The 18,401-nt window shown below is 46.6% G+C and overlaps 2 protein-coding genes across 2 annotated transcripts; both read right to left on the reverse strand.

The window, feature by feature from the left end:
- Positions 1–28: 28 nt before the first annotated feature.
- sestd1 (SEC14 and spectrin domains 1) lies at positions 29–10,674 on the reverse strand. The gene is made up of 19 exons (XM_029137444.3): positions 10,415–10,674; positions 8,837–8,906; positions 8,616–8,724; positions 7,964–8,054; positions 7,751–7,864; positions 6,457–6,570; positions 6,278–6,366; positions 6,144–6,199; positions 5,714–5,782; positions 5,184–5,341; positions 3,470–3,592; positions 3,183–3,377; positions 2,979–3,093; positions 2,720–2,885; positions 2,453–2,534; positions 2,160–2,282; positions 1,881–2,072; positions 1,640–1,743; positions 29–1,508 (listed from the first exon to the last, which is right to left on the reverse strand). The coding sequence occupies exons 2-19, from the start codon at positions 8,904–8,906 to the stop codon at positions 1,241–1,243; spliced, it is 2,238 nt and encodes a 745-aa protein (XP_028993277.1). The 5' UTR covers positions 10,415–10,674; the 3' UTR covers positions 29–1,240.
- Positions 10,675–11,233: 559 nt separating this feature from the next.
- On the reverse strand, positions 11,234–15,290 carry LOC114847240 (organic cation/carnitine transporter 2-like). The gene is made up of 11 exons (XM_029136760.3): positions 14,894–15,290; positions 14,345–14,518; positions 14,160–14,263; positions 13,922–14,076; positions 13,681–13,852; positions 13,428–13,554; positions 13,265–13,359; positions 12,852–13,066; positions 12,585–12,767; positions 12,377–12,512; positions 11,234–11,774 (listed from the first exon to the last, which is right to left on the reverse strand). Exons 1-11 carry the CDS (start codon positions 15,101–15,103, stop codon positions 11,675–11,677), a joined length of 1,671 nt encoding a protein of 556 aa, XP_028992593.1. The 5' UTR covers positions 15,104–15,290; the 3' UTR covers positions 11,234–11,674.
- Positions 15,291–18,401: the final 3,111 nt, after the last annotated feature.

Genomic DNA, 18,401 nt, shown 5'->3' on the forward strand with positions numbered 1-18,401 from the left:
CGAACAATCACAATGTAAACGTTTGAAATCATAGTTCAAAAAGCGTCTTTATTGAGATGTTGATGTTTTACTGATCACTGTTACTGGATGGGGGGAGCAGTAGAGATGTAGAAGTTACACTTAGAGCAGCTGCTACTCGTCAGAAACAGCAAACAATTACAGCTGGGTTCATTTGGGACAATAAAACATGTCAAGAACAAATCTGTCCTATTCTGACGTCACCATGTTGGCAAATGACCACCTGTGTCATGGCAGCGCCCAGTCCTTCTAGAGGGAACTAGACTGGCAGCAGGGGTCAAAGGTGATATGAGTCTGTGGTGAGGCTGGACCAGAGTGTTTTGACTTGGCTTTGAGGGTTTCATTTAGCACAGCAACATGGTCAGAGCTTCTGAGTCCTTAAATATGGCATCATGGGTACAGTAGCGTTACAGCTGATTTGACTACAAGTCCCAGAGAGTATTCCAACGACACATGTCAATCAGTTGAACTGAAATTCAAAAGAGACAAAAACAATAAACTCTAATAATTGTAAACGTCATATGTTTTCAGACATATGTTCAACAGACATTTCATTTCTTTGATGCCTTGTCATGTTCTTTGGGACTCGTAGTCGTCTTCTGCTGCAGACTCAGTGGCGCCTTTGACTAAAACAGAATCCTTTAGTTTCTCTGTACTGGTGGTTCTCACATGTCCTTCAAAATGCCTAAACGCTCCAGCATCAGATGACATTTAACGGAGAAATGTCCTTCAAGGTCCTATTTCAGAAGCTGAGTTCATCTTCATTCAAAGGAAGAGAATTAGAGGAAGCAGGAGGCACAGACAGAAACGTAGGTAACCGTGTTAGCACCATGGAAGATCGACCACCTCTCAGGCGAATATGCATGCTGAGGAGGAGGAGGAGGTGGTGGTGGTGGTGGTAGGCGTGTTAGGAGCGTTCTTATTTTACAGTCGATAGTCGTTAACAGAGCATCCAGAGACTCGAGTTTTAATTATTCCAGTTTTTCCAATCCGCTGGGTTGCTCAAATGCAAACCATTGTGGACGTTCCTTTTTTCCTCTTTTGTAGCGTTTAAGCACTGAGGTTGATGGGTAATGTGGTTTATAATGTAGAAAAACAGCAGCAGGTAAAGCCCTGCTACTGCTGCAGTGAAACAGAAGCAACCGACGGAAGGATTTCCTGGATGGGGAGAATCAGTCAGAGGTCTGCCCCTCGTTAAGGCTGCTCGGGTCAGCGCCAGGCGTTAGCAGTCCTGCGTGGCTCTCTCAAACTCTTCATCCCGTTGCTCCGCCTCCTTCTCTTCCTCCTCGTCTTGCTCCTCTTTCTCGCTCAGTTCCTCTCCGATCACATCAAGCCCCGCCCCCTGCACCATCAGCGCCTCGTCTTCGTCGGCGTTGTGAAGCCGCGCCTCCTGCAGCTGCAGCCGCCGCTCCTCCACCAGCAGGAGGCGCTCTCTGACGCCCTCTGCTGCCGCCGCCGTGTCGCTGGGACTCCCGAAGTACTGCTCACTCCTACAATGTATAAAGCTGAAGTCAGGAGGCTGGTTCATGACATTTATGCTTCAACAAATGACCAGAATACTGCAGGTTAGGTGATGGGATGGACGTTTGATGTTTAGTGACAAATTCTGAATTATTTGTACCCATCAGGGAAGATAATAGGCATGGTTAATCTGTCCAGCAGAGTTTTTCCAGACGAGTCAACTTCATCCAGGGAATCTGCCTCCACACATTCCTGTTGTAACACCTGAAACACACCAACAGAGCCTGTACTGAAGAGGCATGCCTGCTTTCCTCCCGTCTCTGTCTGACATGACGACAGGTCCGTGATGCATGAATCAAGCTGCTCGTAACACAGTGAGATCCTTCCGTCCCCCGTCTCACCTTCTCAGCAGCGCTGTGGAAGTTCAGAGCCAGCTCCAGCCTCTGCTGCCTCTCCTCCGCGCTGACGCTGAACTGCTTCCAGACCCTGTTAAGTCGCGGCAGCGTGTCTCCGGACGAGCGCGTCGTGCAGCGCAGGGACTGACAGAGCACGACAGTCGCCTGCAGCAGCTGACGGCCGTAGTCGTACGTGCTCTGGTGGAAGCAGCGAGACGACACGGATGAGCAGAGACAATGAGCTACTGCCGCTTCCCGTTCAAGTGAATCCTTTAAGTGTCTCACCTGCGCGACATCCACAAACTTCCTGTGTTTGTCCAACATGGTCCTCGTTTCCTGTGACTCGTCGCCCAGTCGAACGTGGGTCTTCAGCAGAGCGTCCAACAACTCCCCGAGCCACTCTACCGCCTGAGCGCGCACACACACACACACACACACACACACACACACACACACACACACACACACACACACACACACACACACACACACACACACACACACACACACACACACACACAATGTAAAAGCGCTAAATCTCTGCAAGCATCTGTAAGCATGTGTGTTGCATGTCCTACCTGTAAAGCATCCTCTTCACATTTGAACAGCTGGACCATCTGTAGCATCTTCAGTCTCCTCACATCCACCATATCCTCACACCTGAAACACACACAAAAACAATATGGGTGAATTATCTATTACTGTCCTGCAGTAAGGACCAGGAAGAGAAATGGCTGCAGTCACAATCCCTGCTGGCATTTTAGACTTCTCTGGAAGCAAGGTACAGACACAGAGGCAACTTCTTGGAAGCTGCAGTAAAGAGAGAGAGACTGGACAGCGTTTACCTCTGCTTGCGTTGCTGCATCTCCTCCATCACGGACTGGATGTGCTGAACGTTGTCCTGCTGTTCTCCAGCGGGGCTCTCCGTTTCCTCAAGAGCCCACGACGGCTGACTGCACATCTGCTCCAGCAGCAGGCCGCCCTTCTGACGCAGGGCAGCAAGACCTGCCTCTGCACAGAGAGGACAAGGATCACGTCACGGAGGAACTTTAAACATGTGGAGGTTAAATGAAAGGAAGATGGTGCATCAGTCGGAGCACGAACCGACAGTTTGTAGCTTCTCCTCCAGCAGTTTGAGGTTTTGCTGAATTGAAGCTCCATCAGATGGAGCCACGTCAGCACAGAGCATGCCTAGTAGACCGTCTAACTGCTGGGACAACTGAAGAAACACACAAATTGGGTTCCTTAAAAACTGTATTCTACTGGTGAGAGGAAATGTTGTCCGACGCATAGACAGACAGGCGGTACCTCCTGCGTGGTGCTGTGGAAGGTCTGTGCCGCCTGCAGGACGTTCTGTCGACCCTCCAGCTGAGCCGCCTGGCGGTAACAGACGTCGCTCAGCTGCTGCTGCAGCGACTTAAGCTCAGCAGCCTCCTCCTCCTCCCCTGCACTAAGCAAGGCAGCGATCTGCTGGTTCAACTCCACATACACGGCAAACCACTCCTGTACACACCAGGAGAGGTGACGTTTCCGTTAGGTCCTGTCACAAAATCAGAGGCATGCGTGTGTGTTGAGTTCTCGGTGTGCCGTCTTACACTGTGCTGGCTCTCGATCTCCTCGTGTTTCTGCTGGAGGGCCTGAGCCGCCCGCATCGAGTCTCCGATCGCCTGGTGGGTCTTCAGCAGCTCTGAACCTGGTCCCTGCAGCCAGTTCACCACCTGAGTCGAAAAAACAAATGCAGACTTAGTGACATTACGGTTTTATTATTTGCATGTGTTAAACATCAGTGTCATAGGTAAAAAAAGAAGTCTGTTCTCCCCATCAACATTAGGGAATGATGTTTTCCACCTCAGTGCTGCAGTGTAGCAGAGAAACCAGCAGGGGGCGGCCAGACTCTACTAGTCCCTATGATGACTTTACATAATGTTGCGTCATGAAATCAAGATTCTGTTACTGTTTTATAATCTTTTTAATAAAAACTATTTTAAAAAAAACCCATTGAGTTCATGTTTATGTCAGAATCCTGTAAAAACTCTGTATTTTTCTATATTTAAGTTAAATTAAATACGACATTGATATCTACCTACTGTAAAAGGTAGTTCATTTTAATTAATTGCATTAAAATTTGACAAATTTAGTATAATGTAAGTTAAAAGGTATTCAAGTGATGTAACAACTTACTTTACAATACACTATATTATACTATATAGAGCAAGCAGAGATGTGTGATACGAGGTCCAGTTTGGGTCCATCTACTAAAACTTCATGCATCATTGGACAAATTGTCTCTGTCTGGAACATTCAAAAATCAAGTCCAGTCTGACAAATAAACTCAGCTTTGCGTGTAAAATCTACTGATTGTCCCTTTAATAAAGGCTTATCATTTCTTAAGAGCTCACCGTTTGTGTGCATAGTGCTGTAACATCTGGGGCGGTCTATCCAGATGTGTCCGTGTCAGTGTCGTGATTTAATTGTATTTATCAGGTCAGTGACGCCTTAGAAGAGCTAACGCACACACAGAGTCTGATCCTGAACTAGGCCAACCCCCCACCTCAAATCCTCCAGGCTAGCGACCGACATGTAGCAGTTACCATGACAACCCCAGGCTCATCTCCAAGACTGTGGCGCTACCCATCAGCCCCTGGGGCCGCAAGAAACCCAGTAACTACAGTAGGATCAACTCCTACTTTCCTGTCCTGCAGTGAAGCTGCTGAGTTTGACATTTCTGGGGATTAAAGGTTAAAACTGAATTTAAAAGGCTTTAAGTTGAAGGATGACAGCGTTTACAGAGAACTGCAATTAGGTGGGAGACATAGTTCACATAACTTGCAGAAGTGTGTTTGGAAAGTGGCATATTCTCATTCTTTATGTGAAGTTGTACCCAGCTGTGTGTTTGCTCAACAGAACCCAGCTTCCAACGTTTTACTTCTGTGCTGCTCATCTGTGTGCCTTTTGCTCAAGGGCACTGCGGCATTTGGACACGAGGAGCCAGGGATGGAAGCAGCAACCCTGTGACTGGCAGCCGACCCGGTCCCGAGACGCAGCCAAATGCAGTTAAGCAGCCTCATGTGAACCAGGGCTTCAAGCTACGACTGCAGATGTGGTGAACTTTTTAAAATAACTGCTGAAGCACAACTGAGAAAATGCCTGTTTTTAGAGACTCAAAGCCCCAAATCCAATAATATTCAAGAAACAGGTTGGTATTTCTCACTGCAGCGCTAACATTTGCCCCTAGTCAGTTCTCATTTCATGCTCATTTCACATGTACCGACAGAGGCCGAGCTTCTCGACCCTGCGTGTGTTTGTTACCTGCATGACCTTCGCGTGGATCTCGTCCAGCTGCGTGCGCTTGTTCCGCTGCCTGCAGAGCTCCTGGTACCTGGTGTACTGCTCCCGGAGCGAGTCCAGCAGCTTCATGACCTGAGGCTGAGCCAGCAGCTCCTCCTCCATGGGACACCAGGCCGGACCTGGACATCAGAGGTCAGAGAGAAGTCAGGGAAGGAGGACCTGCTGGAGGCCAAGACTTGTTGACGACGTGGAGACGTTAAATATCAGCTCCGGCTGCGAGCTCAGGCTCGTCTTTCAGGCTAAAAGCATATTACGTGTAACATTCACACATCAAGTTTAAATATCAAAATGTTTTTCACTTTTAAGATTATCAAAAAAAAAAAAACTGAGCACGGTGTTTTAACTGGTGTGCTGTGGCTGCTTCAGAGTCGAGTCCTGATCATCAGAAAGCAGGACAGAGTGCAGTACCCTGACAGCTCAGTCAGGACAGAACAAATGAGGAGACGGCCCAGCACAGTCACATCTGGAGTCCCAGCAGCTGTTTTTCTCACCTCCCTGACCTCCTCCTCCCTCTGAGCCATTGAACCGCCGCTGCTGCAACTCCGAGAGCAGCTCGTGGCCTAAAGACAGTACGAGTCGTTTAGACAATCATTTCATAAAAGCATTTCAGGCAATGATGCATCAGTGTTTGTGTACATGCTGCAACGTTATGAAGGGGGAGGAGAGTGGCACCGCGGACAAAGACTCCTTTCACCTCCGTGCTACACGCTGACACAGGCTGCTCCGTACAGTGAGCACAGACGCCAGACGTCCCCAGCCTCTGTTTACTGGAGCTCTGGGTCTTACAGCTCTAAAAGGACCCAGCCACCATCCACCTCTGTGCAGGTCACAGATGTTCTGCCAGAGCCAAACTAAGATTCCCGGTCTGAAGAACAAACTGATCCTTCGTTTTCAAATGTTTAACGGAGAAATGATATTTACCGGTTTGAAGGACGGTCTCTGGGTCAAAGGACGGCAGGAGGGCACAGTCGGCTGATCTGCAGAGGACACACACACACATGCAGCTCAGGACGTGTCTTCTTTTAGGTACATTTAAACTGAGTGTGTGAACGTACTTGTCCATCGAGCTGCTCTTCTCGCCATCGTTGATGATCGAGAGCTCATCCAGCAGCGACGTCGACTCCTTAGTGAACTTTTCAAAAACCTACAACAAACACACAAAGTCACTGTGTTGAGGCGACGCGCAGCCGTCCAAGCTTTGGAACCATTTCCGTGATTCTAATAACATAGTGACCAGTCTCTTGCTGAGCCAGTCGCTGTGGTCGTAGTCCAGGCTTCCTCCAAAGTCGTCCGTCAGCTGACAGGGTTCAATGTAACGAGTCAGTTTATTGGCTGAAACCAGGATCACCTGACAAGAAGCACGAACACCAGAATATTAATAAAATGCAAAACCTGATTCAGCTGTGACCGTCGTCAAGTGGTGACCAGAATATCGGTAGTTACTTAAACCATCCATGTTTGGTGAGTTTTGAATCACTTTTAAACCACTAAGAAATGTGTGTGTTTCACCTTCTGTCAACAAATATTAGCAGAGTGGAATAAATCCCCTCCACACTTTGTTTGAAAGTCTGCTGGAAACACCGACAGCCGGTTGTGAGTGTGTCTTCCAGTTGTCACTGCAGCAGATGCTGGAAGAGGATCCAGCCTCAGCACAGTGTGTGTTTTTATTTAAATGTTAGCAGCTGTCCAACACGCCCCACTGAGATCCAAACACACGCCTCAGTCTGGATGTGTGACATTTCAACACCACCACAAATGACTGCAAGGTTTTTTCACATTAAATCCTTGTCCAGCATTTCTTGAGACACCAAATATTTACTCTGTTACTGTTTATTCCCATTATTTTCAATGCTCATACTAAAGTGAATTTGAAGGAGTCCTGAACCCAAAACGGGTCTCGAACGCACCGGGACCAGAGCTTCTCACGGACCAAACAATGGCATCGTCCATGAGCTGATGTTGAAGCATTCGCTATCTATGCGCACCAACTTTCTAAGTCTAGACACATCAACTTGCTTGGTTACCATGGCAACGGCAACAGAGCCAACATGCAAAAATCTGGGTCACGGCAACTACAGATCTCCGTCAGTAAAACCATCTGTTGTAATAGTGGAGAAAATACTCGCTAAAAACCCCTGTCGCACAGACACACACACAGACACACACACACAGACACACACACACAGACACACACACACAGACACACAGACACACACACACAGACACACACACACAGACACACACACACACACACACACACACACACACACACACACACACACACACACACACACACACACACACACACACACACACACACAGCTCAGGTTTCCGTGACGCTACAGCTCATTATGATTGTATCAGTTTCTCCTTGTTGGATATCAGGTAACAACACAGTGTCTGTGTGTGTGTGTGTGTGTGTGTGTGTGTGAGTTACTTTGTACATGATGTGATACAAAACCACTGTTCTGAGAACAGAGTGACAGGTCTTTAAAACTTCAAAGACACAAAGCAACTGAGAGCCTCACCTCAAACCCCAGTCGGTCTTTCTCCTTCCAGAAGCAGAAGTGTGTGACCTTCTTGTCCCAGAATTCATCGGGCTTCACCACACAGACAAGCGACACCTCTGCAGGAATCACATTCTGGAAGGGCATCAATGGCATCGTCAAGCTGAGCTCCAGGGTTACACGGCCGTGCACGCAATGCTTCTCTGTGCAGCGGGAAAAGAAAGGAGCTCGTACCTGAAGCATGAGCACCACAGTCTTCACGATGTTCCACTGAGACTTCCGTCCGTCCACAATAACAGTGAAACCTCGAGCTTTACACTTCTCACTGTGAGAGAGAGACAAGCGTTGCACAGAACAAGGACGTCATTCACAGTCTGAACGGCGCACGCAACATTTACATACAGAGTTTCCTGCTAATGCAGTCGGGTCGCTCATTTAGCCTGAGCGCCACAAAAAGCAAGGTCGTGTTGGATTCCTCCAGTTTAAGAAGCTGGCTACGATTTTGTGGCAAACAACAAACACTGTAGCGAAATAAACGGAACAAAATGAAAACATAAAAGCCACGCAAACATCAGTTTAACAACAATTAAAATATTCACACATTGCTTCTCAAGCCTCTAAATTACAACTAGACGTCGTCCAGCAGGAACCAATAATAGGATGGTAAACTAAACATGACAAGGATTTTCTAAACAAAGACTTGTTTTATATTCAGGCTAAATAGGGTAAGATCCAAGCTGTAGTAAACTGGAACCAGCCTTTGACAGAATAGCTAAACGTGCTGGATTCTACAAACCACAGAAGCCCCAAAACATTAAAATCAGGCTTAGCAGTGTTATGTGACTGCACACAGACACAGTATGTGTGTGTGTGTGTGTGTGTGTACCTGGGGATGCTGAGCAGGTAGTCCAGCGTGTCGCTGAGCTCCTCCATGCTGGTCTGATCTGAACACAGAGGGATGGTCAGGATCAGACCGCTGCGCCGGTCTTTCCCCCCTGCAGAGCAAGAGACACACAGAACAGGGGAAGAAACCGGATCAGCGTGAAAAGGCCTGTAAAGTGAGACGATGGAGTCGTCACACGGAGGAACCTGAGCGGCGTTTTTTACCGGACAGAAACGCCAGTTTCTTCTTGAGGATGGGGAGGATGGTGGTCGCTTCCATGGTAACGTTAGACATCTGTAAACATACACGAGCACAGAACAGGTTACAGTCAGACGCTTGTGTACGAAGATGGTTGGTCCCGTCATTCCCTATGAATCAGGCAGTGGCCCTCAGGCTGAAGATCAGTCCCACGGGCCCGAGAACTAACCCAAAGCCAGCAGAACTCTCCCACAGGCTCCATAACAGCCCCGAGGCTCAAAGCCTGACCTGGACCCTCCACAACAGACCCAAAGGTTCAGGAACCAACTCAAGGCATGCAGAACCTACCTAAAGAACTACCCTCAAGCCTCCAGAACTAGTTCACAGGTTCACTGTAAACGAAGTGAGTTTGTTTATGTGTGTGAAGACAGCTGCCTGACAGAAACACTACAGCGGCACCATTAAACGCTGAAGCAGCGCAGACGCACAACAAACCACAGCTGAAGTGCAGCACGAGTCTCACCGAGACATCACAGTGATTTTCCATTTGGATTTTCTCTGACCTGGCATTCCTCCCAGCAGATTCAGATTCCTGGCTCCACGTTTAAGCTCAGCCTGTGATTTACCGCCCGCTTCATCCATGTGTTAGTGCGGCTAAAGCTCATGAATCACTAAATCATGTCAGCAGTGGTTTCTGTCCGTTTGTTGGTGTGCTCGGTGCCTGTTTATCGTTTAACTGTCTCTCTGTGTTGCTGTTTTAATGACTGTTGTTTGATTTAATATTTGACATGCTTTCAAAGCTTTTATTATTTAGTGCTTTTTCAAATTGATAGTTCTGGTGTTGTGGGGAACACGTATTAGTGCTTTCAGATGATGAACAGACATCAGTCAACTTATTTCCACACTATTCACTTAATTGTACAATTATGAAGCATCCCGCTCACTTTGCTTCAATTCTGCACACTTCATCTGTCGTTGCTACCTGCTGTTATTTTGTGTATTTTGTGCTATTTTTGCTTATTTTTGTGTTTCCCTTTTTCGGGTAGTTCAGGCACAAAACCTTCCTCAAGCTTGAAATACCTTTTTCATTGTGATAATGTGATAATACTGTAACACAAGACGTTCAATGTATCAGAGTTCAGTTGTTTTATTCTCATAGTCTTCGTGTAGGTGATTGACCTTACAAAAAATGATGACTAACTCCACAGCAACTCTCTCAGTAGACGTTTTAGCATTTACAATATTTTCTTCCTCGGTTTGTGCTCAACTATTCTGCTCAAGTTCTAAACTATAAAGGGCTGATGCAGATGTTCTGTCATTGTTATTATCATATCGGTGCTGAGTGAATGGGCCACTGCAGCACCAGTCTTCATCTCCGTCCTCATCCACCTCGCCGTCGTCAGCCTGCGGCCTGGCTACGGTCGCAGGACGGCCCGGCTCAGCTCGGCTCGGCTCGGCTCGGTTCGGCTCGGCCCAGCTCGTCCCACAGACACATTGACCCACATTGAGGCTGCGGCTGCTGCTGCGGCTCTAACCTCCCTCACCGCAGCCTCGACCCACCTGGGGATCGATCGTTTGGGCATTGATCGGGCAGATTTTCCTACCTCCAAGTCAAATCTGCAGCATTTTCCTCTCTCCCGATGTTCTGCCCGTCTGTCCTCTGTCGCTCCTTCGTCTCTGCAGCTCTTCCGCCTTCTCTCCCCCTCTCTGGCTGATTTATCGGCAAAACCTGGATCTGTTTCCCATTAAAAACGCCGAAGGTCTCAGTTTGCTCTCCGTTTGCTTTGAACAACAGTGAGCACACAGAAAGCAGGCGTTGGACATCGCCGCTCTGCGCAGCCTCAGTAAAGTCGAGGGAAAAAATGTGACTTCCTGTAGCGCGACATTCAAAATAAAAGGTCGTCTGGCCAATAGGTACTATGTACCTCAGAAAGCAGCGAAGCACGCTTTGAATAACAACAAAATCTGATAGATTATTGATAAATATAGTTTCGTTTATTAATTAAGGGCTTATATTCACCCCCACTGTTTCAAGTAATAGTGTATGCACTAGTTCATAAGTAATACATTATTAATTTTATTTATTATTTTTGATAAATAATGCATACATGGTATCACCTAGTATCTTTACCTTACTTTAAGGAATGCGTTAGAAGAGAACTCACTACACAGCAGTTGCTATTTGTTTCCGAACCTTTCCACGTGTAACGTGTTGATGCTTATATTTTGAAGGCCTGAATATTTTAACCGGTAAAACTGTGTGCAACTTTATGCTGCTGAAGCTTCGTATCCGGGGCGTGGTCACGGTCGTACAAGCCACGCCCCCAGCCAGTTCACGCCACCGACGCGTTAAAAAAACCCACAGATTAGCTCAGTTCACAAGAATATTGAATACAGTATACAAGTTTATGTTCCAAGATGATGAAAAACTAAGCCCCATTTACATTATTCATAGTAAATACTTTAATGAGTAAATTTACATTCATCAACCATATATACAAACTTTTTTCTATAGTAAAGGTAACAATAAACTCCACTATTATTATCAAAAATAAATCCACTGTTACATTTGCTGCAACAGAAACAAATATTGACAGGATTTACATTCATTAGCTTTCACATTTACACTGACTTTAAATCAACACATTATTTTAACATCATTGCCTTAAAAACTAGTCTCATTCTTTACTAACAACTGCTGTTTGGTAAGAGAATAAATCATTACTGTACATGAGATGAATCATTGCATCACTTGCAGCACTTCCACCCATAAATTGCTATAGGAGCTGAACTTCCTGGTAACAACAATGAACAGTTGCTTCTACTGCATGTATGTGTTAACAACATGTGTTGTGTTAGGAGTCTTATAGGTGAGTTGTGCACAGGATCTCCGGTCCAATGGCCTCGTTCATAATTGACTTTCCATCCTTTGGAGAAGATGAAGACGTCCATGGCCACCTCAGCCTGCAAGCCAGGTGAGAAGTCCATCAATCACACTGCATTGCATTTGTTATTCTATCATCACACCATTTTGTATTGTTCATTACATAATCTTTAAACATGTCATTGTTGTATCCACTCAATGCTCAGCTCTAGAGCACTCTTCTTCTTCTGCCTCAGATCAGATCCAACGGTTAGTTCACATTTTTTCCATGGTAGTAATCATTGATGCTGAGTCAGGCTGTCTTCAGGTCAGCGTTGCATGCAGTCTGTTCATGTTAAGTTCAGTACAGTTCAGGGCTTCACATGACCTTTTTTGAGATTTTAATGAGTAGGTGTTGCACTGAGTCACCAGTGATTCATTACAGTTCATATACAGCTTGTACTGAATCCTTGTTCAAATTTGTAAATATTAAAAGGGAAAAGAATCGGAAAGAACAAGTGAAACTATAATGTGTTTCATCTGGTGACACTAAGACCAAGGCTCCTAAAACTGCATCAGTAAAGCTTCATCTCCATTGTGGAGTTAGTCCTAAACTCCCACTGTCTGACACATTCAACAGTCCAGACCTGCTTTAAACTGAGGTCATGACCACAGACACAGCACAGTGGCTGTGCACACTGACCTCTGTATGCGTCCCATCTCCTCGATGGTGTCGGGAAGAGGCTTTCTGAAGGTGTCCGGCAGGAAGACGTAGAGCAGGACGCTGAGCAGCGACAGCGACCCCACGACAATCCAGGGCAGGAACTCATTAAATGCAGCTGCAGAACACAACAAGGCTGCATGACGAGGCCGGCCTCGAAGTGATGTGATGTGAGTGATAGTGTGTTTACCCAGCTGCATCAGATAGGGGGACACGGAGCACCCCAGCCTGGAGAAGGTGGCGCAGGACGACATTGCTGTGTTCCTGATGACTGTGGGCGACAGCTCCCCCGTGTGCATGTATGACATGGCAATGCCAACCGTGATGCCGTATTTACCCAGCAGCACCAGGGACAGGGTAATGGCTGGCAGGTCTGCGGGACGAAGGCGGACGGTCAGCAGAGGGAAGGCCTCCTACCGCTCACCCTGCACTCACCCTTCACTCACCCTGCACTCACCCGACGGCGTGACCAGGATGAGGTGCAGCGCCAGCGCCCCCAACAGGGTGAAGCCCATGAAGGACAGGCGGCGGGAGAACCTGCTAGCAAGTAGCCAGCTGGTGATGTAAGCCGGGATCTCAACGACTGTGGCCAAAAAGTAGTTGAGATGAGGGCTGCCATAGAGATTAGACATGTTGAAAGACAATCCAATGGTGCTTAGACTCAACGAAAACCTGCAAACGACAGAGAGCGGTCAGTTAGTCCCAGCAGCAATGCTAAGCGAATGCTGATTTGGCCTTTCTACTGCACATGCAACTAACATTTTGTCTGAAGGGTGAAGAGGAAAGGTCATAGAGTCATCTAGGTCCGAAGCTAACATGAAGGAAATATGAAAATGTTGCTGAATATGAGCGGAAAGTGGTTTAACTCACCAGACGACCCACAATATGAGTGAGATATAGCGGATGTTGGAGGTCCTCAGCAGGTCCAGGAAGCTGAGGGACTTCTTGCTTGCTTCCTCTTCAACCTGTGGCGAGACAGAAGCGTCAGCCCGAGTCCGACTGGGACTCAGGGCTGAAGGTTGTGGCTTCTCACCCCGGCTGAGTGGAAGATGGAATGTGGCGGCTTCACCCCGTTCTCCAGAGCGGCCGACCTCAGGAGGAGCTCGGCCTCGGCCCAGCGCCCGCGCGACGCCAGCCAGCGGGGGGACTCTGGCACCTGCCTGGTGACACGGCGCCGAACCAACGACTCATGACCAGATCATCCTTCATCACCAAAACAACCACACCCGTCCTCTCTGAATCTGACCCCCTGCTAAGCTACGGCGTGTGTCTGTGTTTTGTCCTACCACCACAGGGGGATGCAGGCCAGGCCGGGCACGGCCATGATCAGCGACAGGTGCCTCCAGTCTCTGACCAGGTAGGCAGTGACAGGCAGCAGCGACACACTCAGCACGCTCACACAGGGCAGGAAGAGGGTGGAGAAGAGCACTCTGCTGGAACCGAGCAGGATCTCTGAGCCTGTGGGGAAAACAGTGCGTTCAGCAGCAGGACAGACCGCATCGCCGTCAGTAGAGCGCTGGCACAAACCTAGGACGAACACAATGATGTAGCAGGCGATCTGACCCATGCCCATTACGAAGTAGAGCCCGAGGAAGACGGGCCAGGACGGGGCGGAGGCCACGGCACAGCTGAAGACGCTCAGCACGACGGTGGCTCCGAACACGACGGGCTTCCGGCCGAACCTGAGGCGGAGGCAGCACACGGAGGCCTCAGCGGTCACGTGTAACAAAGCTGAACCTGAACGGGCGCCGAGGTCAAAATGTACCGGTCCGAGAGCTGCCCGGAGATGAAGCACCCACACAGTCCTCCCAGGAAGTAGACCACCGAGGTGAAGGGCTGCTTCCAGCTGTCGCCACACACCAGGTCGAACTGGGAGGAATGGAGGCGTTGATGTCATACAGCAAACAAACCAATAACACAGAAGGCAGGACACCCAGTCCGGTCCAGTACCTCAGTGGCTATGGTGGACTGGTAGTGCTCATTACTGTATATCCACCCGTCTTTACAGTCCTCCTGCGGCAGGGTGGAAAGAACGGCCTCTGGACCCGACCCCCCCCAAGACAGGTTCTGGACTCGGTCCAGCTGATAGCGGCTGCAGCCGCTCCTCTCGGGCTTCCCTGTCACCTGCCGACCACCAGTAACACCATCACATGTTAAGTATTGGGAGGTGGACTCCTAACTGGACCAGTTCTAACCTGCAGCAGGATGAACGCCTGATGCTAGGTTAGAACTGTAGGTCCAGAAGTCGCTGGACCTGAACTGTGGGATCTACTCCACAACTGGTGCTTTATTTATTTTCGCCTGCTGCAGCTTTTTCATGTTCCATTACACATTTTACACTGTGGACAATTATTATTGACCAATTCCTATTCTGTCTTTAATCCGACTGGAATCTGACACCAAAGCAATTGTTACTTTTAACAGAATTAATTTAATTTACTTCATGATCATCTGATGACACAGACGCCTTCACCGGTTCTGTCACATCGGGGCTCTGACCTGAACTGGGATGCTGGCCTGGATCCAGTCCTGGCTGATGTTCCAGTGGGCTGGGACGTGGCAGTGGTGGGGGGGCGTCGCCAGCAGGAAGATGATGGACAGGAGGTTGTATCCACACGGAACAGCCATGAGACAGAGCAGGACGAAGACTCGCCTCTGGAACCGGCCCCAGGTCCCCAAGAACCACACCGACTTCTCATAGTCCTGCATTTCACTCACGTCACCTCACACTGGTCTGACGACTACTGTTTGACTGTGGGTGCAGGCGGTTTTGTTGTGATCGATGTGTCACCGATTATTATCACAGATCAAGTTCTGCCTATGAAAGCAGCGCAGACGTCCCTCACTTTAGGCACAAAGGCTGTAGAAGTGTCACAGTGATGCTTCCACTGCAGCGGCGTTCGCATCTGTGAGACGTCCCTGCGGCCTCACGGCTCCTTTATTCAGATAAAGGAACTCCACCTCTCCTCCTCCTCCTCCTCCTCCTCATCTCAAAAGTCCATGTTTACCTTACAAATATTACAAAAGTGCACCTTGCTGAGGCGACGGGAATGAATCCAGGTCGGATGTAATACATCATCTGCATTAGAATTTCGGCATAGAGACGAGTCAGAAATTAGAGGTGTCAATTAGTTGAAGTGTCAAGAGTCAGTGAAGATTTGATATAATTATGGGTTTTTGTGTGCAGGTTAACATTGTTCTTAGAGGTCTGTCTCTGTTTATTATTTTACACATTATTTTACACTCTAAGGCTGATTAAAGGGGCTCAATGTCGGTTTAGCAGCACTGTAGTAACTGAACAATAAATGTATACAAGTACTAAATAATTAAGGAGAGTGAAGTAGCTTTACTTCAGTGGAAGCAGCTCTGCAACTTAGTAAATATTAAAAATGCAGCAGAAGAGATGAACTCATCTCTTAATTCGTTCCTGTTTGCGTTTAATAATAGCAACAGATTTTTGTTTTGCTTTTTGTCTCATCGGAGAACATAAATATCCATCAAGCTTCAAAACCTCAGTCTACCATACTGAGGAAGTTGTGAGTAAAATAGAATAGAATAGAATGCCTTTATTAGTCCCACAGCGGGGAAATTTCAATACTGATGACTTTTGGATATGTTGTTTTATGCTATGAGGTTTTTCTTACAGCACCGGACACGAAGCGTCTGTGTTTTCTGTTCATCCATTAAACTGAAGTGAGCTGCGTCATTACAATGACTCTGACCAGCGAGGTCACGTTGGGCGCAAACCGGACTGAACCACGTTTAACTGGCCTGATTACTAATTGCCACAGAGGCGGATAGAGTAAAATATCAAACCGGTGAGCTCCCAGCAGAACCAGTTCAGACTGACCCTGTGTTGTCTTTGAGACCATGCAGCTGCAAAGATTCACTGATGACCTGCCAGAAAAAATGCAGCTAGAATAAATGTTTAATCGAACGTCTGATGTTATGTAATGAGCGAACACAACAACACACCGGACAGATCACTGCTCTGTGTAGGTAGATCTTATAGGAAATGCTTTCATCAACGCTGTGTGCATTGTTGTTGGTTTTAAATTTAATTTTATAATTATATTATTTTAAATTTTTTTAGTTTTAACATTTCATATTTTTTAATGTTGAGGTTAAAGTTTAATCTGAGTAACAGAGTTTTGTTAAACTGGTTAAATCCAGTGACTGTGAATATAATGATTAATTAATGTTTTAAAATCAATAATTAATTCAAAATTCAAATAATACAGGACTAATGAAGGATGTGCAGAGGTTTTTAATGAAAACAAATAAAATTAATTTACATAAATAAAATAAGGACAGAAATGTTAAATAATCTCAGTCTGACAGGTTTGCATAATTGCATAATAAACATCATTATCATCGTCATATAAAACCTAAATATTGTACATAGAGGAGCAGACACAGGTTCTCTGGAGCAGGAAGTTTGTTACACGTAAGTGATATAATTTCAAATCCATATGAAATATCTCCCAACAGCTTGCTATGATTTATACAAACAGTTCAAATGAGCGGATCTGAACCTGAAACAGAAGTTTTATCAGTCAAAGTATCAAGAACACGTCTCCTATTAAGTTTAGCTTTGAACAAAGACGCAGTAGTAATAGTTTAGTCAGCATAAACAATAATAATGAAATTTATTAAATTTAACAGCAGAGCACATACAAGAACCACTGTCGTTAGAGACTCTGATTAACTCTGAGCTCAACTATCACTTTAATTTCCATTATATTAGACTTAAGATGGGATTTTATTCTGGAGCTGCAATCAGTTTGAGTCGCAGCCGTGGGTGTTACTGGACAAACAATCATTGGCAGTTCAGCGAGCACATTAACTACGGCTCTGGAGCTCCTGCGGGGCTGGTGCTCAGGTGATGTCAGGTTATGTAATGTGGTGCCTGGGAAACTGCTGATGTCACCCGCATGTGTCAACACTGAACAAAAGCAATGAAATCATAAAAACAGAGCCCAACTCGTAGAAAATGTCAAATGTTGTGACACAAACAATGCTTCAATAAACTACACTAAACTAAACTCTACGTATATTAGATGTGTTACGCTCTCAACTGCCCCTTTAAAGTTTCTTTTATTTCTATTATTAATTTGAGTCTTTGTGTTGGAAGCAAACAAATCAACAGTAAAGACTCTCTCTCTCTCTCTCTCTCTCTCTCTCTCTCTCTCTCTCTCTCTCTCTCGCTTGCTCTCTCACTCACACACACACACACACACACACACACACACACACACACACTGAAACTCTCAGGTTTGGACAAAAGCGTCACAGCAGTTTAAGCAGAAACGGCACATTTACGACATTTCAACCAGAAAGCTTTGTTTTAAAAAGTGCACCTGTGTTCTTCATCCCACTATTGCGACTCATCCCCAGTGTCACAACCAGGCGTCAGTATTGCTGATACGGAAGCAGAGCGGATAGAAAAGCAGCAGCTGATCTGTACATTATTGCATTGTGATGACATCTTTAGACCGAGGAGGAGGACGAGGGCCCAACAGCCTCCGTGGAAGCTCAGCATCAACACCTGGCCCTGCTTTTTGATACTAGGTGAGGAGACGCATGATATTACTGCACCGCGAGGCCAATGCTGCATAGATAAACACACACTTTGACTCATGTGATGTCTTTAAACCTGTTTGTTCATTGGTGGAAGACTGAGATGCTTCAAGTTATTCAGGAGACAGAACAACAGACAGAGACAAAACACTGGAAACCACAGAAAACTAAGTAAGAAGGAGGTTAGTTATTATTATTATTATGTAAGTGTTAAGGGGAAAGTGTGTAAAAAATAAACTTAAGTTTAAAAGGTTTGTGCTTCATTCACAGTCATGAATGTGTGACTTCTGATTTAATATCTTATAGATAATTATTTTTTTCAGAGGGGCACTTTTGTTTGGAACCTCCTTAAACCTCCTTTAGCTGAAATAGACAAGATGTTTTCTATGGTTTCACTTGGTTCTGGAAAAACCCTCCACAACTGTCA

The sequence above is a fragment of the Betta splendens genome, chromosome 21, assembly GCF_900634795.4.
Source record: "Betta splendens chromosome 21, fBetSpl5.4, whole genome shotgun sequence".
NCBI classification, from domain to species: Eukaryota; Metazoa; Chordata; class Actinopteri; order Anabantiformes; family Osphronemidae; genus Betta; species Betta splendens.